The sequence below is a fragment of the Mastigoproctus giganteus genome, chromosome 10 (genome assembly GCF_048544385.1).
Source record: "Mastigoproctus giganteus isolate SK-2022 chromosome 10, ASM4854438v1, whole genome shotgun sequence".
Taxonomy (NCBI): domain Eukaryota; kingdom Metazoa; phylum Arthropoda; class Arachnida; order Uropygi; family Thelyphonidae; genus Mastigoproctus; species Mastigoproctus giganteus.
In genome coordinates this window covers 197,174,656-197,196,180 of record NC_143584.1, presented here as the reverse complement: position 1 = coordinate 197,196,180, position 21,525 = coordinate 197,174,656, and the positions used below count along the sequence as shown (strand labels likewise).

The 21,525-nt window shown below is 35.3% G+C and overlaps 1 protein-coding gene across 1 annotated transcript in view; it reads left to right on the top strand.

Annotated features, from left to right (window-relative positions):
• The window catches only part of LOC150079739 (uncharacterized), a 56,921-nt gene extending 35,785 nt beyond the window's left edge, over positions 1 to 21,136 (top strand). The window contains exon 4 of the mRNA XM_090383205.1: positions 19,976 to 21,136. Within this exon, the coding sequence (XP_090239331.1) occupies positions 19,976 to 20,936 (961 nt within the window). The 3' untranslated portion in view covers positions 20,937 to 21,136. The remainder of the gene's footprint in view (positions 1 to 19,975) is intronic.
• Positions 21,137 to 21,525: the final 389 nt, after the last annotated feature.

The following is a 21,525-nucleotide window of genomic DNA, read 5'->3' as shown; positions in this document are numbered from 1 at the left end:
AAATCTCTCTCTCTCTCTCTCTCTCTCTCTCTCTCTCTCTCTCTCTCTCTCTCTCTCTATATATATATATATATATATATATATATATATATATATATAGAGAGAGAGAGGAGAGAGCTGAAGAAAACTCATCTAAAAAAAATTGTGGAACCATTTAAAACTAGTAAGGGCTGGTTGAATAGATTTTAAAATCTAGGGAGAAGCTGCAAGTACAGATCAAGGAGTCGAAACTTTCAAAAAAGAAGTTTCATATTGAAAGAAGAAAAAAACATGCCAGGTTTCAAAGCGGCGAACGATCGGTTGACTTTATTGTTGGGTGGTAACGCTGCTGGGGATTTAAAATTAGTACCCCTTTTAGTTTACCAGGAAGAGGGCTAATGTACAACCCAAAAATCGACACATTTTTCATGATTAAATTCATCAATTAAATTAAATTCATTAAAAATTCATGATTTTAATTGGAATTTTAAATTTAATTTTGATACATAAGTAGTTACCGCATGATATGTATGTAATGCAGAATATTTTATATGTACACATATTTGAATATTAAATATTTTGACCGACATTTGTGCGTCTTTTCACTACAGTTTATTTATTGATTAGGAAATATCCTATGGCACCGACTGCAACTCACAAATACATATGTTACCTTATGGGAATGCGGCGCTCGCTTACCGCAGATTCACTTAGTGCTCTGTTTTTCCGGAACAAATTATCAGCGTTAAGCGGGAGGTCACCTGTAATCTTAAGGGAGGCAGCAAGTGAGTGCATTGAACCATTGGGGCTAATTATGAGAGCATAACCAAACTCAGAGTTTCTGTTGGATTGAAAATGTGCCAATGTATCTCCAATACCTAAGGACAGTTCTAAGAGTGAAGTGAGAAATTACCAGCCAGTTAGTCTCCCTTCACTGGTAGGGAAAATCATGGAGACTATGAACAAGGGTGCAATTCAGGATCACTTAGATAGAAATGTAATTCTGAAGATTACTCACCATGGTTTGTAAAGAGAAAATCATGTTTAACTAGCTTACCCTGTCTAAATAGCTTACTTAATGGTTAGCTGTTTTAACAGGGTCACTCAAGAGGTGGATTCTGGGAATAATTTTGATGTTTATTTGGATTTCAGCAAATCATTCGACTCAGTCCCACGTGAGCAGTTACTTTATAAGTTGTAACCACAGGGAAAATCCTTAGATGGATAGCAGGGTGGCTTCGGGGCAGGAGGCAGAGGGTTGTGATAAATGGTTATTCCTCAGATTGGATTGATGTAGGAAGTGGGGTTTCCCAAGGATCAGTATTAGGACCACTGTTTTTGATTTTCATAAATGACATTGATAAAGGGATAGAGGGCGTGATGTCTAGATTTGCAGATGATGTCAAGATTGATAGAGTAGTTAATAATTGCCGCCAAGCAGACCTGCTTCGAAATGACCTAGATAGGTTTCAGAAATGATCAGAAAAATGGCAGCTATGCTTTAATCCAACAAAGTGTAAAGCATTGCACATGTGGAACAGTAACCCCAAAATAACATACAGTTGACAGAGTTGAACTAAAGTTAGTAGTGGAGGAAAGGGACTTGGATATTATGATGCAGTCAGATATGAAGTTCTCAGAGAGTAGACTGGTGCAAGGAGGGCACATGGTGTCGCCATCGATGATTTATTGAACAATCGCTAGTAGAGATATGAACGTCATAATCCCATCATATAAGGCTATTGTTAGACCACACTTGGAATAGTGTTCAAGTATGGAGTATAAAAGACCGCATCTAAAGAAAGACATTGCTTTTCTTGAAAGGGTCCCAAGACAGGTAACACCTTAGTAGAGATAAGGACGTTATATTCCCATTGTGTAAGGCTATTGTTTGCTGATCTCATCCTGCATTGCAGGACAAGATCGGAAAAAGGGCGTTCATATGAAGAAAGACTTCAAATATGTGGGTTGCAGAGCTTGGAAATTAGGCACTTTACAGGAGGCATGATTGAGGTGTTTTAAGTTTCTGAGATTTTTTGCAGTTATAAGTTATTCTGGAACTAGGGGCCATAATTTCAAATTACGGTGGGGGGGGGGGAGTTGTTTAAACTGCATTGCAGGAAGTTTTATTTTAGCTAACGAGTTATAATTACTGGAATAAGTTACCTACATGGGTGGTAGAGGCTGACATTCTGGGTAAATTCAAAGGTCAGCTGGATAATTACCTAATGGAGGAGGAAAATGCATAGGTTGTCCATTTCATTTTCTCTTATTAATTTCTATTCTTATTTTGTTATTTTTTGTTTTTTATTTATTTATTTATTTTATTTTTTTTTGGCTGGTGCAGCATAAACCATAGGCTTCCTTGCACCATGTGACTAATGCTAATCAGGGAGAAATAATATATAAAGAGTAATAATAATATTTCACAAAAGTACCAGTCCGCAACAGATTGGAAATAAAAGAAACTGGTTCTTCTAAACAATTAGTTTCAGAAGCACTGATCTAAACAACTATTAGTTGCCATCCTGAGTACAGGAAATGTGGCTATCCTACTGACAGCCTCCGTAGCCGAGTGGTCAAGAACGAGGTGCAGTAGCACACGCTCTTTGAGTAGACCAGGGTTCAAGCCTCTGACTGCTAAATACGGTCGATCTGCCAACCCGCACTGTATCAGCTTGGCAGATTATGGTCCATTTCCCTCAACATGAATTGTTGAGGAGGCTTCCGTCCTGCAGTGGGTTGATAATGGCTGTAGTTTACCCGTTTTTTTTACTGACCAAACCAAAAAATGGGAATAAATTGTAGTCACAACCCAAGTTTTTATTAGCATAATACCTGGCATGTTGCCGTGAAGGGTTTTGTAAAATCATGGTACCTGCTTTGTGTGATCCTGTGCATTTTACAATAAGAGTCATATTTATAATGTATGGCTCTGTCAGGTGGTAGATTGATTTCTATTGGATACTTGCTTGTCAGGATAAGTTTAAAACCATTCATTGTAACTTTCACTTTTAATTATGTCAGTAATTTCAGTGTACCCTTTATTGCCATGCCTCTGATAGGTGTATTTCAAGAGATACAGTAATGATTATTTGGAAAATTAAATGCACTAGGCATAATCCTTATGGGTTTTGATAATTAACTATATAATATCGGTGTAAATACACCATAGTTAACCCATTTAAAACAATGCCTTCTACGCTACAATCGTAGCTCAAATATATGGGCTAACTATGGTGTATTTACACCGATATTATATAGTTAATTATCAAAACCCATAAGGATTATTGCCTAGTGCATTCCAAATACATTAGCACCACACCCTTCTGGCATCTCTCATAATGTGGATACAACTTCGCAACTGAGATGGCTTGTTGTATTACCTGGGTACCTACCCGCCCACTGATGACAAAGCCAAAAAGCTTCGAAACGATCGTCTGGGTAGTGGTACCGCTGAAAATAAATAACAGTAGCCTTCTCTACTAGAGAAGCGTTATTTATTTGAAGTAATTCAATAGTAGCTATCTTGTTGTGAAGGCAACCACATTATGAGATACATTTAAAACGATGCCTTCTACGCTACAATCGTAGCTCAAATATATGAGTTAACTATGGTGTATTTACACCGATATTATATAGTAAATGATTATATAACTATCTCTCCATTTACCCATTATTATTTCTCTCTTGAAAATCACTGAACACCTGCTGAATTCTAGGAATTGTAGGTCTGCAACCTATTGGTCCTAAACCTGTATACCAGTTGCTTGCATGTCTGCAGATTATTAGTCCTGTTTTGCCGTGTGGCAAGTAATTGGAAATAAAGGAGGATGTACCCAATAATAGGTCACCGTGATATTTTGACTGGGCAATGTACAAGATAATTTGCATTGTTTATTCATTTGCTTGCAATCTCTATTACAAAATCTAGATGTTGTTTGACCTTTTCTTTCATCTGTATTATATTTAATGATTATGCTGTTTGGTTTGCGAGTAGCAAGCCTTAAAATATTTTATGTAGACAGCAAATAATAGATTCTTGATTATTCTATATTTCTCTATTTTAATATCATGACATGGAAACTTAGCTTGAACAGAACTGCAATGCCAGGCTACAAAATACTTTGTGTTCATTAAATAATTTTGAGATTCATCCAAGGAAAATGAACTTCCACCTGAAGTCATTACTGAAATGTCTTCTGTACATTAAAAAGTTTTGACAAATCCATGTAGAGAGAACAGCAAGTAACTGGCGGAATATACTATTCTGGATAACGTAACAGGTTACATGATGGCATAACTTAATTCCGGTTATGTAATGAGATTTAAAAGTAGTTTCTTGTTGTTCAGGTATGAATACAGACCTTGTTTAGAGAAAGGGTAAGCAAATTTAAACAAAAATTATTTTTAGTGTACAGAACCAAATATATTATGTAGTATACCTTAAATAAATAAAAAATTTTTGCTCAATGGCCAAAAAATTAGAAACCTTTTGCAATTGGTATCAGTAGATAATTAAATATACATTATGAGAACATAAGTTGCCAAATGGCATGAACAAAAGTTCCTTGTATCAGATAAATATTCTACGCTTTCCAGGAGCCACATAGTTGTTCCCAGCCTGGGCAGTAACAAGCAGTGATCTAAACCAGCCTAATGGCAGCCTTTGTGACATCATACAAGCTGTCTGTTGAGTCAAGGACTTTGACCTAGTGGCTGTGATATTATTCCAGCATGTGGTGAATTGGGAAAAAAAATGTAATTTAGTTGTTATTTTAGTTCCTAGATGTTGCATGTATATTTCCAATTTTATTTTGCTGCCACATGAACCCCTGTTTGCTGTGTTAGCTGCTGGGTATTTATTCACTGGGCTACAGGGCTGGTTGAATGAATATGTGTGTGTAAATGTGGTTATTATAGACAGAAGTCTGACGTGAAAAATTTTGAATTGTGTTCTGCTATGTGGGCTCTGCTTTGCAGGGCCTGACACTGCATTAAGATCACTTGCAACGCTAATAATTTAATTTTTTATTCTGATGAGAGGTACCTGTAAAACTTTTTTTTTTTTTTTTTTTCTTCAATGTGTTAATACTATTGGAGATGTACTAAGTTATTATTTGCAGAAGGCCTCTTTGCTAATGAAAGCCTGATAGTAAAGATTTTATTTGTTTTGTATTCCATATTCTTTCGGATGCTAAAATATATTTTCTTCTTCCTAAAACACTTATAGCCAGTCAAAGTTGTGACTCCATCTATTGGCCCTATTCGCAAGTTGAAAATTTTTTTTTTTTTTTTTCTTATTGCTAGAATATAAAATTCTGAATTTTTCTTTTTGTCTATGTTAATACCTGAAATGTAGTAATTTCCCAAAGTTTTTTTAAGATTTTTAAAAACTATTACTGAATAGTTGTAAAATTTTTAAAGTTATTTTCTCTAGTAGCTTAGAAATGTAACAGAAAAACAAATGTAAACAATGTTTACAAAATGAATTTTTTATTGATTGTCACATGGTTCACGACAATTACAGTGTAATAATTTTATTTCTTCTAAATTCTTATTTCTTTTTTTCTCTAAACTATTAAGAGAAAAGGGTAAAAATCAGTACAGTCACTTATATAATTTGTAGAGTACATGGTATTGTCTTTTTTTCTAGTTGAACAGATACACCTTATATTTCAGAGTACAGTATAGACTACGTCAAGTTCTTGAATCATAGCACTCACAACAATGCAAATACCATATGTTGAATTCCGATGTTATTACTTCTTTCTGGCATTTAGCAGAAAAAATTAACAGAATTATACAGTTCTGTTGCAAAGATAATGTTTGTACACAAGTGTTAAAAGTAAAGTTAGATGAATTTGTAAAGGTTCCTGAATTTAAATGGTCTCTAACACAGTTTAAGTGTTCTAAATTAACATTTTGCATTAGTAGAAATAAAGACTTTTCTGCTTCGAGGTACCCAATTAAATTGTCAATATCTGTGATTCTAGCCAATAATAGTTGTAGTTCTGCAAATTCTGAGCTTAGATTAACCTCGGGCTTGAGAGCATTGTGGAACCAACAAAATGCTATAGTGAAAATTTATTTCCATTTACTATCCACCATCTTTCTAAAATACATTTTGCTCCCTTGTGCTTAGAAAGACAAAATTAGACTCGCAGGGAAAGGCAAATAAATATCTTTGTGCCTATGACGTGCAAAGGTTACACTGTTTGCAGAAAAAATGTTCCAAAAGCAATGTTTCTCTATTTCGAGTTTAAACGAATATGCTTTTAATTCGAAAGCAGTTCATATTCATTCATCTTTAATCAAATCAAAAAATCCACAAGAATAGAGAAAGCAGAGTGTTTAGTAAGTTTAAAACTTTTATGGACAAATTTGATTCTGGAGCCGGAACTATCTCTACTGAAAAGCCTGTTACATGGAACAGCTCTTTACGATTCACCTCAGTACCACTGAGTAAAAAATTGCTATTTTACTTGTAAATTCATTGTTGTATGTTCATATAGACCAGTGGTTTTTAACCAGGGTACTGTGTAATTTGCATTTAAGTTGCTTAAAACTATTGTTGTTATTATTTTATTTATTTATTTATTTATTTTTTGAAATTTATATATTTATTTCATTATAAAAAAGGTACAATATAAAGGGTACGGTACAATATCCATTGTACCGTATCTTTTTAATTTTGTGGTGATCATAATTGATCTTTATTTAGTACCTCTGTATAAAGAATAAAATTATTATATAGGTATAAAAATGTTGAAAACCACTGTGCTAGGGGTGCCATTAAAAAATTACTCGGACAGTATGGGTGCCATGAACCGAAAAGTTTGGGAACCTGTGATTCATATAGGCAGCCTATTTAAACTTCTTACTGAATGAATACAACAGCAATGATTTTCATTAAACAAAGTGTAACTTTCGATTCTGAAAATGGCAGCTATGCTTTTTAGTGATTATTTTAAAAGATAATGAAAAGAAGATATTTTTCTGTTGTTTATTTGAAGGTTTAAGCTTGTTTTTCTTTGCCCTTATCTATAGGTCGGAGGTAACAGGAAGCGGTTTTATTATGTCAGGTTGCTATTCTTGGAAGGCATTCACTCGTTTTTTTTTTTTTTGTTTTTTTTCTGTTCATTAAAAAAAACTTATAGGTCCTTTTGGGCCACCACTTCGAGTCTTCCTATTGGCTGCAGCAGGGAACCTCTGTTCTAATCGTTGATTGGTCAAAGACAACTATCATTTCAATCCTTGACTGCTCTAAAAAGCCTCATTTTGGCAACAATACCTACTTGTTTTTTCTAATCCTTGACCTGTCATTTCTAGATTTAGAGCTTTTTTTGGTGATTTGGAGGAAGAGGTTATTGCCCTTGCAGAACACTTGGAAAAGGAACATGAGCATGCCAAGCAGATAGATGCTGAGGAGTTATGCCAGAAATTGGAACGTACAAGTGAGTATTTTTCCTTATTGAAAAAATTTAATTTAGTTTAAAACAGTTTATTATTTTAGAGTTATTTATTGTTGATAATCTTATTTTAAACCACTTTCATGTTTTTTCAGAATACGGATTTCTTTGACCCGTCTGAAATGATGCTTTTCCCAAAAGTACTGTCCATCTGTTTGGAATGGCAGGGTGTTCTACCAGTGGTGCCCAGGTTCTGGGCAGTGCAGGACTCCCAAAACCCAAGAAGGCTTGGAGGTGGTTGAAGTTAACAAGGAAGTATCTCTAATTTTTTGTTAGTGAAAATGAAAATGTGCTAAGGTTTAAGTGAAAAGCCCCCTCCTCTTGCACATCTTTTTTATTATTATTATTTTCAGATGGAGGAAGAAGGCAAGCATATTAGTGCTGGGGGTTACAAACACTTTTACGCTATTCAAGGTGGTATTGAATGTCATTCAAAGAAATACCAGACACTGTATAAGATGTTTGTAATGCACTTTACTGATATTGAAATTCTTGGTGAGGGCAATGAATTTTTTTACAGGCCTTCTGGGAAATGCTGGGAGAGATAATAGAACATCTAAATGCCAGAGAAGACTTTTCCCATGTAAGGTTGTGTTTAGACTTACCAAACCTGATAACCCCAATAAATTTGCCATTCATGGCTTTGTCCGAACTTGCGCTTGACCACGTGATGTCTGCATTTATAGCTGTGGACCGATCAAACAGCTAATTCACAATAGCAGACGACTTGAGTCTGAATTTCATTCTGATTAATATTTCTAACCAGGGGTGGGTAGTAATCATTCTGAGAACATAAAAAAAGTGCAATATTGCATTTGAATGACTTTTTAAAAGAAAAACAAGCTGTTGTTCAAATCAATCATACCAATATTTTGTGCCTTTTTTTTTTTTTTTTTGATCTGTCAATAAAAAAAAAAAAAAAAATTGTAAATATTGTGTCTGTCAATTTTTAGCTACTAGAGAAAATAACTTTGGGAATTTACTTTTTAAGAAGGTAAATCACTGTTTTTCAGGTATCAACATAGAAGAAAAATGAAAAATTTAAAACTATATTCTAGCAATAAAAAAAAAAAAATCCATTTTTAGATTGCAAAATGGGTTAATTGATGGAGCTACAACCTGACTGGAAATAAGTGTATTGGAAAGAAGGAAAAATATTTTAGCATACCAAATAATATGGAAAACAAAAAAAATAATAAAAGAAATCTTTACTTTCAGGTTTCATCAGCAAAGCGGTCCTCTACTAATAATAACTTAATGTATCTCCAATGGATTTATACAGGAGAAAAAAAAAGATATTTTTTTACAGGTACCTCCCATCAGAAGGAGAAATAAAATTATTAGCATTGCAAGTGATCTTAGCACGGTGTCAGGTCCTGCAAAGCAGAGCCCAAAAACAGAACACAATTCAAACTTTTGTCTATTAACCACATTTACACAAACTCGTTCAACCAGCCCTGTAGCCCAATAATGGATAAACACAGCAGAGCAGAGTTCATGTCTCAGCAAAAGAAAATTGGAAAAATTATAAGAAAATGCATGCAATTCCATCTGTAGACTAAAACAGCAACTAAACTTTTTTTTTTTTTCCCACACATTGCACCCTTAAATGACATCACAGCCACTCATTTCAAGTCCCCGTCTCAACAGACAGCTTGTATGTGTCACAAAGGCTGCCATTATGCCTGTTCAGATCATTGCTTGTTACTACTGGCAAGTTAGATGATGTTTCCAAATTTCAGAAAGCTGTGTTTCTTGGAGGACATTTAACAGGGGGAGACACTTCAGAAAATGTAAGATCTTACATTTTCTGAATGTAAATGTAAGATCTCTTACATTTACATTACGACACCCCAGGAAAGTAATCTCAAATGAATACAATCAGTGGAAAACAAAAGCATAAAGCAACTCCAATAGGAATACATGGTACAGAAATTCAGTAAGTCTAAAAAAATGAAAGACCACTGGAATTTTAAGTCAGTTGGGTGTCAGAAAATGTTGGAAAAATTCAAATATTCAACTAAAATGGTCCATTTCCAATCGAACTATGTGCTGGGAGTTAAAGAATCTGCGATTTGGTTGCCGTGCTTATACAAAAGCAACTTATTTCTTTTAATATTCAAACAATTTGTCTTGCCATCAACGTGAAAACTGGACTGATGAGCATTAGATAAAGTTCATGTGATTTGCTGAGTGTTAATTTACACTTTTTTACCCCAGCAGTCGTGTGAAAGCATTTCGTGAATACCATGAAGTCAATCACCCAGACTGTCTCTCATTTCCACGGCTTGATCAGATGGAGGTGCTGTTATGATATTGAGATAGCTTCTCTTGCTAAAAATGGGGTCCAGACATATAATTAGCAAGTCATGTGACCTCAAATATATAGCTTTTTTTGTAGCTGTTGTTTGAATTAGCTTCACCCTGCTTCCCACAATTTTACCCCAGTTGCTATAGATTCTTTCAACACAGCAGTGCAACTATCCAACATTTGAAAATGAATGGTCCAAGAGATTCCAAATATTTCCAAGATCTATTCTGACTGCTTCATACTCCACATCTGACTATAATTGAGAATGTCTGGGATATGTTGGATACTTTTTACATTTTTATTAACAAAGCGACCCCTAGTCAGAAATTAGCAAATCTGCTGTATACATACATATTATAATATATACAGATTCAAAGTTATGTTAATTACAGTGTCATAAAGTGAAATGGACATATAACATGTCCAGACAATAAATCGCATCACACAACTAATCAGAAATATCAATTGTGGCACAATGAGTCATATGGAGTAAATAAGGCCAAATGTATGACAAGTAGCCGTATGACATGAATAAGACCAAACATAGCACAAGGAGCCACTGATCTTACAAAGTCAGCGTGAGATGAAGACAAATAGCAGCATGGTCACAAGTAACAACGTAAATTGTTGAATATTTTCCTGTTTACAGAGAAACAGATCATTAACCACAAGGTCAATTACAAGGTTTATATCAGCATCCTAAACTGTTATACAAAATACTAAAATGGCAACATCTGCTGGGCAGAAAATTAACTTCTGAGGTCTTGGAATGAATAACTAAAAAAACAGTGTTGTTGGGCTCACATTATGATATTTTTACAATATGATGGTGTCTCTGGAACGGATTAATATCGTAAAGTGTGGTGCACCGTATTGTGTAGCTACAAGCTGGTTTGAAATGTGGCAGTCATTAATTCATTTTTTGCAGTTCATATTTTCAATTTTTTTGATAATTGAAAAAAAAAGACAGAAAAAAACTTCTAAACTTGGAAACTAGTAAAGTGGGAACTGCCTGTATGTGCATGAAACATTTTATTTTTCAAACTAAAAAGAATATATTTACCTCTTTTCAGTGAAACCTGCCTCTTTTTTGTGCACAAATACTCAATTCTGGGTAGAACTTGAGAACACGAATTTCAGCTTCAACTGAAATGAGACGATTTATGTCCTTGCTCTTGATGCTTGTTAAAGAAGAAGCTTGCTCACACATGTAAGAAGTTGAAAACTGTAGCAGAATGTTCAGTGCTTTCTTATAAATGGCAGGATATTCTTTCAAAGAAATCCAAAACTTGTCTAAGAGCACTTTGTGGGTAATTGCCCTTGTGGGTAGCACAGTTGGTAGGATCACCGTCCTCCCCACACTGGGTGGTAAAGACTGAGTTCGAATCCTGTCGATGCAGGGAGGAATTTTTATGGGTCTTTTACACAAGGGTAGCATGGGGTGTTTTGTCCAGCAAACAGAAAATATACACGGAGCAACAAGGTCTTAGCTGCCGATGCTCATAAAGCCCAATAACAACAAAAAATCAAGTTCCCATGCTGATCAGAAGATTCAGAGAAATGGGTACCTCACCCAGCCATACACTTGTGTTGAAAGGGAAAATACCATTCAGTTTTTCCAGGTGGTTTTCAATAAGACTTGAGACTTGCTGATATCCTTCCTCATTCTCAAACCCAAGCAGCAGGGAAACATTTCAAGATTTCCTTTTGCAATGTGATTTTTCCAAAGATTCACTTTCCTTTAAATCCAATGATCTTGTCACTTGGAGTCAAAACATTTTCTTCAGAGATTTAATTGACTAATTCATGTGATGCAAAATGTCTGCTAAGTATGCTAGTTTCTGCAGCCATTGTTTGTCTTCAGTGCACTCATCGAAATCTGGCCTAGTGTTTTTTTTTTTTTTTTTTTGAAAGTACTCCTGAAATTCATCTTTTAGCTCAAACATGTTGTTTGAGCTAAAAGACTCCAAGATATTTAAGATTTCTGTATATGGCATGACATTTATGTGCTCTTTGTCCAGGTTTTCACATAGTTTTTAAACATTCTTGAGTGACCTGGTCTTTGTTTAATGAAGTTAACCATTTTTGCAGCATCATCCAAAACTTTTTCATTTCATCTCCAAGAGTTTTTGACATCAGCACCTCTCTGTGAAGAAAGCAGTATATTGTGACAACTTTGGGATTTTCTTTTTTTACAAGAGGTGTAACCTCTCATGGAGCCAACCTTTGATGGGTAACCATCAATACAGATGCAAACACAGTTCCTCCAAGATAGACCTCTCTGTTTCCAAATATGAGCACAAAACCTTAAATATATCTTGGCCTTTGCTTGTTTTGGGCAGCTCTGCAGGAGAAAAAGTTTGATACTTTCACCATCATTTACAAAACAAGTGCTTGACTTTTATTGGTGAAATCTGTTGACTCATCAACCTGGACAGAGAAGCTGTTGTTTTTCAGTTAATTGCACAAAACCTCTTCACATCATGTGACATCATCAATACACAGATTATCGTACTGTTTGAGAGTGGAAATTTTCAGTTTCTTTACTGCATCTCATCCTAGCATTTTACTCACTATAATTTTACATGGTGGCATTATTAGGTTCTCACCAACTGCGACTTCCTTTTTTGGGCAATAAGTTCTGCTATTAAGTAACTTGCTTCCTGAACCTTTTCACTGAATGTGACTTTTTTTTAAACCAAAGCTTTACTCTGTTTTGAGATTCCAATGGCCATTTGAAAGAATTGGCACCTTTACTTGTCAAATCACCGTGAATTGTAGTTAAGTGACTTTTCAACTTTGCTGGAGTCATTGCTGCATTTGTAAGTTGATTGCTACAGACGATGCACAATGGAATAGGACAACTTTGAATACCAGCTGATTTTAAACCCATTGATAATAGCTTTCATTGTAAAGACTGCCTTTTTTTGTGTCCCATTTCACAGCACTAATGCAATAGTCCTGTGAAATGACTCAGAAGATTGTAATTCTTCCTCACTAATCTTATCAGATTTGTCCATAGGCCCAGAGTCCTCCACTTCTCACACCTCATCTTCAAAAATGTCACACTGGACTGTCAGACATGTTTGTAAAACAAATGCTAATGAAATAAAAAAAAAAAACAGAAGGGAATAATAAATAATTAAATGAGAAAATCACAAATACCAAACCTTCACAATATACTTTACTTCTTACGTACACAATTCATGTTTTACATTTACAACAGCAGTTGAGGGAGGTAATTTCAGAGGAAGAGGCGATGTCATCAGTCTGCCATCCTCCCCTCTATGCAATACAGTACTCACCAATTATCAATGGCCATCCCTATCTCTTGTCAAAATTTGAGAATGGACTCGACCAAATGAACACAGTGCTATTGCACACTGCCGTAAATGGCAGGGCTCCTCGGTTTCTGTCCATCACTGCAAACACTAGCATAGCACAAAGTTCAAAAAATGTTTATTTTTTCAATCACATCTCTCTCATGGAACTGCGATTGAGAAATCCTGGTCTAAACCTTGTACTGTTCTTTCCTGAAGTTCAAGCAGCACTGACCTCTGGAATAATTTCTTGGAAAATGGTTGAAAAGCCTGAAAATTTTTCCTCGGTCTTAATTGAAACCGAGGATTGAGCAAGAGACTAGCAAAAAAAAAAAAATTCATTTATGAGATCAGAGATTGTCATTTATGACAATAACATAAAACATGACTCTGTCTTTAGAGCCATGCAGTGATACTGCAACCTTTCTGAAACCCCCAGATGATTCAGCTGTGACTGGTTTGTAGATTAGGCACAAGCCATTTTTCTGGTGGAACAACACAGCAGCACCTAATGAGTTATTTCACATTTATTTGAGTTAACCCATCTAAGATTCGCTTGGCTTCATTCTTAGGATTATTAGCCAAGTCTAACTCGAGAACACAAATAAATAAAGGAGTTCCACGACAAATGTTGAAAGTCATTACTCTGTGAATCAGAAAAGGGTCAACTGGCATTTTCCTTGTGAAAAACAGTTGCACATCAATGGAGACATTTCTATGATCTAGAGACATCTTCAGGAGCATCATCCTCTGAATGGAATACGTTTTTTTTTTTTTTTTTTTAATTAACAGTGTCCAAACTGAGATACCATAGGAAACAATAGGAGGGAAACAGTCATAAAGAGGAGAGCGCCCTACCTCTAATACACAGATTCTTGCTATCATGTAAACAAATTTGGAACCTTTTGAGACAGAAAATTTATATATAAAATGGATATGGGTGTCAAACCTAAGATCCCTGTCAATCAAGACTCCAAGATATTTAAGATTTTTAATAGAATTTTTAAACTTTTACAACCAATCAGCACATGAGGTTCTCTCCAAACAGATAGGTTTTCCTTTAGCAATAATGTTTTTGACCTAGATATTGTTAATTTATGCAAGTCACACCAAGCATTTAGATCATTGTTCAATTTGTAGCCATGAAGTGCCTTGAACTATGACTACCGGGTCATCCACTTATGCGACAATATTCCTTCAGTAACCAATCTTCTAGTACCAATTTCCACATTAGTTGCCCAAACGCAGATCCCTGTGGATGATATCCTTAAATAGCAGATCTAGTTCTGAATTTCATCTAGACCTAACCGTAAAAGATCTTTCCTTAAAATAATGCTATGAAGCTGATGAGGACATTTGCGAGGCAAAGCATCAATAACATGCTGTCTCAAGAGGCATCAAAAGACCCTTAAAAATCAACAAAAATGCTAAGAAAATATTTTGAATTTGAGTCTCTAACCAATTCAACCGAAGATTTTAAAGGATCCTCTGTACCACGAACAGGAGTAAAGCCATATTGTTTATTTGTGAAACCAAATTTTCTTACATATATTGCAATATTCGCTGTGAAACATGCATTCATAGACCCTGCTGAAACCTGGAAGAAGAAAAATTGGATAAGAGGAGTGCTCGGTTTTAAGCTTTTCAGGTGACTTCAAAGTGATCTTGAGAAGATCATCCTTTAAAGGTGAGGTAAAAATTCTTTCAAGCAGTCATTTGTTGAAAACAAGCAGATGCTCAGAAAACAGTTTGAAGAAACACTTTAACTTCCTTTTCAATGAAGCCCATACCAGGACACGTGTTATTACGAATTTTGTTAACAGCTAAATTAAGATCTTCCTCTGAAAAGGTTTCTCTTGAATATTGCTAACACAACTACATTCTAACCGATCAGTACTATCACAATGCTTCCCCTCATCCATATGATGATGAAATCCATTGACTGGGTGATCAAGTATAACATTAATACTGCCAAGCCAATCTACAGTTTCAGAGTCTCCATGAAACATCAAATCCCCACATGGTTTTAATTTGTGCAAACACAATTTATAAACAATGCCCCATGGATCCTCATTACTAGCTGTTTTCACTAAGTTGTTCCATGCATCAAATTTTGTTTTAGCTATTAAACTGGTGTATTTTCATTTGATCAGTTGATATTCAGTTTTCACCTAGCAGTATATCTATATTATCTCATATTTTCTGACGTTGGAACTTCTTGTGTCCTGATGACCTCCCTCTGGGAATCAGTGAGGTCGGAGGATCACCATTGCACTCGAGCATGTTTATTTGATTTTAATTTTAGTGACTCCCTCGAGGCATCAAATAAATTCTGTTGTACTTACTGAATCATATTAAATGCATTAATCCTATCCAACTTAGCTAACAACATTTCACGTCAAAAATTGTCCTAAAACATCTGTCAAACTTACTCTAGCCAGAGTGCTTAACTGCAGGTCTTCGAAGTTGTAACAAATGAGGCTCAATAAATCTACTTCTAGCACAGCCTAAGTTGAAATTAATCACTCTGTGGTTGCTGTTAATCCAGTCTGGTTTAACTTGCCAATTAAATACGAAATTTAAAGCCGTACTATTGGCTAGCGTTACATTTATGTTATACTTTCCATTATTAGGCCAAAATGTCAGATCATTACCATGCTTATTTATTAATTATTTCAAGTTTAGATGAGGATATCAATTCTTCCAGTAAGCTACCTCTGACATCCACAAATCTGGAATGCCATAAATGATTTTAGCATTTGAATCCTGACAGATCACTTTTCTGCCTTTCATTCTTAATCAGCTGACAATACATAGATTAATGAAAAATTGTCCCCAACTAGTGTCAATGCCAACACAGACTGCATGCAATGTACATAAGTAATCAGCACTGAAAATTAGTATAGTAGCCCTTAGTTTGTTGCAGTTTGAGGCAATTCTAAGAGTTGGGATAGCCAGTCAACTGACCCCTATAAACATAGGGTTCATGAACACAAACACAATCCTTTCATATTCACAAACTAATACTAGTTCATCTGCTACAGATCTTGCACGCTGCACATTAATTTGGAGAACCTTGAGTTAACTGTACATATTATTTCTATGGGTAAGAGTGCTATTGCCCATTACCGTAAAGCACAAAATACATTCTTTCCTTAGTAACTTTCAGTGCAAATATATATTCAGGGCACTTCTTATCTATAACCGAATGGGCAGCAGGCCTATTTTTTGCACTACAGTTGGAACGACAATGAAGTTTGCTTTTATTTTTACAGCATTTAAAATTATGACCAGTCATATCACAATGACTGCAAACTAACTTTTCAATTATACGTCTTAGAAGTGTGCTCGTAACTTTGACAGTTATAACAAATGGAATTCCTTAAACCTATAGGAGATCAGTCCAATAAAGATTTGTGTTTGTTTATCAAGAAACTCTACATCTAGTTAATTCTGTTTTTGTTTTCATTAGAAAAACATTTTCACTTTATCACTGACAAACATCATCTTTGCATAGACCCATATGTATTATGTTTCTTTCATATAATTCATTAAGTAGATCTTTATTTATGTCCTTAATTACATCATACAATATTATTTTTAAACTAAGTTTCATAGGTTTAGTGATATTCGATTTATTTTTGGGGTAATTTGTTCAAATATCCTGAAGCTTCTTGTTTGACCCAGTCTCTGTGGCAATACCCTTCTCAGGTAGTCTTCTCATTCTCCTAATTCATACCCTTTTTAAGCCGAATTTTCCCATGAATTTGGAGACCACCTTTTCTACATTCATGCTAGACTGAAGTTTATCATGCTCAGGCCTCATCAAAAGCACATTTTTAGAACTAAAATTATTTCTAAGCCCACTAATTTTTCGGCTTTGCATAACTGTCATAATTAGTTATCTTTCCAATTTTACTTTTTAACACGAGTTTAACAACCTCACTGTATAGCTTGCCAGTACACCTAAAACCAGAAATCAATTCTATGTATTCAGTTAATGACACCTCTAAACATCTATTTTTCTCTCTTTCAAGAATTCATTTTCTATTTTCAATTTCAAGGCCCTAACTTTCCAAATAACCCAATCTAGCCATTATTTGAGAGATAGCATCATTATTGATTCCATGTTCTTTAGCAAATAAAAATTCCCCTAAGTTTCTTCTCACATATATAATGACAACGTTGATTGGTTCATTATCAAAATAGTTAGGTGCTTGTTCTGCTTATTTTGGCAATATTATTCAGTCTTATCTCTATCAAACAGTTGGCTCTTAAATCTGGTTCATAATCCAGTTCATTTTCCACTAAATTTGCAAGTTATATTCAGAAGCGTGTGAGGCATACTGATGTTTATCAGCAGTGCCAATGTTGACAATTATTAAAATTGTCAGTTATCCTCAAGTGGATTCATATATTAACTGTCAATGTTTAACTCCATTTCTATATTCCTGTTGCCTTGTCTAATTTCTTCATTATTCTTAAATACCTCTACTTCATTTAATACATTACTCAGATTTTTATTGTGTTTATTGCTCCTCTTTTCTCTGCTTCTCAAAACAGGAGATTTACTCTTAACCAAAGTAGGAGTGCCCACAGAACTCTCTCCTTCGTCATGTTAAACACATCTACCACTTCTTGTCATAATATAATTCTCAGGGGTCGGTCTGCTGCTTGAGGAAGTAAAGCTGTCGACATCCAAGTCACATTCCATGGCCCTACCAGAAACAGCCATAGCCCAATCAGCACTGCCTTCTTCAACAGAAGTAGGGTCATGTTGCTTAATACTGTCAAATTTTGCCCTTTCAACCTTCAGCTTATTGCCTTGCTTTAAGACTTTCTTAAATATTTTATGGGATCCCTTACTCAGAATTTGAAAACCAGTCACTGTCTTCCAGAGGTTCGTTAAAAAAAAACCCGCATTCACTCTATATACCTCATTACTTACAAAAGGCTTAATCACGGGAAGCTTCTTTAACAGTGATTTCTTATTTGTTTTGTTACCCTTCCCTGACACAGTATGTTTGTTAGCACTCATTTTATTCATTAAGGTGCTTAATCAAAATTCAATTATAATATGCAATGCTGCTACAATTTTCAAAAATCACTTTTAAGGTTCACTATATTTCCTCAGATTTAAACCCTGACATACAGAATGGTAAGGTTGTTTGCATTAATTAATCATAATCCCCAGTCTCTAAACATCAGGATTTTAAATTATAACCAGATAAAATTTTAAATATTTACTTTATGCTGTAGCGAATCCCAGAAAAAGTATCTCTGAAAAAAAATCCCATTTTCTTGTTACAAGCTGATACCTTCCTATTGATCGTTGCAAGGAGGTGTGACGTCACTGCATATGAAAAGCCCTCTGGTTATTCAGGGTGTTTATCCCTCCCCCTTACTGCTGTTGTAAAATAGGGATCTCGTTTTCCACTATTAAAACAGAGGTAAAGGGAAATAAAAACCCTAAGACTAAACCATAGCAAGGGCTAGACATCAATTACTGCTACTTGCAATTAACAACCTTGTTACCGGCTAAAATAGGGAACTCTTCTTCCGCTATAAAAACAGTGGTAAGGCAGGGGATAAACACTGTAACTAACCATAGTGTGGACTAGGCATATCAATTTCTTAATATCACATTTTCAACATAAAATTGAGGAGCACATAATAACAGCGCATTTAGCATAGACAGCAATGCCACCCTGCGATATGTAGAGGTCAATTCGCCCACGCAGTTCTCTGCCAATCACAATACAACAGCTGACAAATATCCTGATGAAAGAGTAATCAAATTCAGGGAAACTAGTGTCCCTGAAAGATTTAATGAAATCCATGCCACGAAGTTTACAGCCTGCAATTAGTGATACAGGTGGCGCTTCCTAAATATTGAATAAAGGTTTCGAAGTTTTTGGCTGATGAGTGTATAATGTCTTTATTGAAAATTGCATTTATATGACTTATTTATGTATTTATTTTTTTTTGTAGGAAGCACACTAATAAAAACACCTAACCGAAAGCTGGTGATGGAAAGAACAGGATCACTGGTGAAGAGACACTTTTGAAGCATTCAGAAAGAAAGTATTTAAAACAGGGTGATGATTTCTAATAATCGGATTAGTCCATATAATTCTAAAGGAGAGATTCGAAACTAAACATCTGCGTTGCCTAATCTAATAACGTTTCTGATGACACAGCAGAAATACATCAATGAAAAAAAAAATGGTGCAATGCATGTAGCACCAATCAAGAATATTACATAAAAGCAATGACACATTGTGTCAAACTACCATCTAGCTATAATTAAATCACTTCATAAAGAATGTGAGTGATCAAAGACATTTATACATATTTTCTTCCACAGAATTAATCCTTATGAACAATTAAGAATGTATTCAACTTGAAACATGAAATAAGCTGAAGGAGTACGTCCAGACAATAATATCCAAAGCTTTGTTATGATGTTTGATATAAGGATTAATTTGAATTTAAACTGAACACAGTTTAGAGTGCAAAAAAAAAATTGGATACAGATTTTCAGAAGTAAAATTTCCTCAGATACGTTCGTAACAGTGAAAATTTTAACCAGTACAAGTATTTTTTCCCAGATAATCACACAAAATGGAGTCGAGGGAATTCTCATTGGCAAAGGGGTTTTACCAAACATTTGTAGAAAAGGTACTCAAAATCTTTCTAAGAAGAAGACTTGTAATTCTATGATATCTGACATGGACATTATCACTCAGGACATGTGGTAGTTTGCAATATTGACATACGTTTTCTGTTAAACTTGTGGTAATAAGTTCTCAGTAATTGGAAAGACATGTCAAAGTTAACCTTGCTAAAAAGTCTTTCAGCTGTCTCAGTTGTGCCACGGCTATCTAATGAAAAGGATATATCATAACACATCTTAGGTTATACTGGGTAAAAACTTTCAGTCGTCCAACCTGTGAGAAGTTCTTACAACTAGAAATGCTCACAAATCACCTCAGAGAGGAATTTCAGGATAAACCTTTCAACTATCCAACCTGTGAGAAGTTCTCATGCAGAAGAACCTCAGACTCCTCCGAATGCCCAGTGGAGGAAATATCTTTCAGCTGCTCGACCTGTGAGAAGAAATTCTCAGTGAGAGAAGACCTATCAAGACACCTCAGAATTCATACTGCAGAAAAACGTTGCAGCCATTCAACCTGTGAGTTTTCACTCAGAGCTTTAAAGAGCCTTAAAACACGCCTCACAATTCATGGAGAAAAACCTCTCAGCTGTCCGACCTGTGAGAAGAAGTTCTCGCGAAAAGACGATCTCCAAATCCATCTCAGAGTTCATACCAAAGAAAAACCTTTCACCTGTCCAATCTGTGAGAAGAAGTTCTCACAGAAAGGAAACCTCACAGGACACCTTCGAATTCATCGGGGAGAAAAACCTTTCAGCTGTCTAACCTGTGAGAAAAAGTTCTCACTGAGAGGAAACCTTAAAACACATCTCAGAATTCATAGTGGAGAAAAACCTTTCAGCTGTCCAACCTGTGAGAAGAAGTTTTCACAGAGCGGACCCCTTATTACTCACCTCAGAGTTCATAGTGGAGAAAAACCTTTCAGCTGTCCAACCTGTGAGAAGAAGTTCTTACGGAAAGACGAACTCCAAATGCATCTCAGAGTTCATACCAAAGAAAAACCTTTCAGCTGTCCAACCTGTGAGAAGAAGTTCTCACAGAGAGGATACCTTAAAAGACATCTCACAATTCATACAGGAGTAAAACATTACAACTACCAACGTGTGAGGAGAGGTTCTCTTGGAGAGGCACCCGCAAGAGATACCTCGGAATTCATAGTGGAGAAAAGACAATTCTGATATGCAAACTATGAGACGTTCTCACCGACACAAAACGCCAAAAATACTGTCAAAATTTATACTGGAGAAAAACCTTTCGGCTGTCCAACCTGTTCTGCTTTAATGAAAACCTCAAATACCATCTGGGAGTTCATCCTGTAGAAAAGTCTTACTTGTCCAGTCTGCATGAAAAAGTTCTAAAAGAAAGGATACCTCAAGAATCTTCTGATACTGCATACTGAGAAGAAACTTTTCAGATTTTTAACATGTCGTGAAACGTTTTCGTGAAAATAAAGTTTCATGAGACTTCAAAATTTATACTGGACAAAAACCTTTTGGCTGTCCAACCTGTTCTGCTTTAATGAAAACCTCAAATACCGTCTGGGAGTTCATCCTGTAGAAAAGGACTTCAAGGTTCATACTGTGGTAAAATCTTTCAGCTGTGCAATCTGTGAGAAGTTTCAGAAAGAGGAAGGTTCAAAAACCATCTGAGTTCACCCTTAGAGTAGCGTTTTCCAATTAAATTTAGTCACAGAACCGTTTTATATTTTGTACAACATAACGGAACCCCTTAAATCTTTTTAGTGTAGCGCACAAAAAAAAAAAAAAA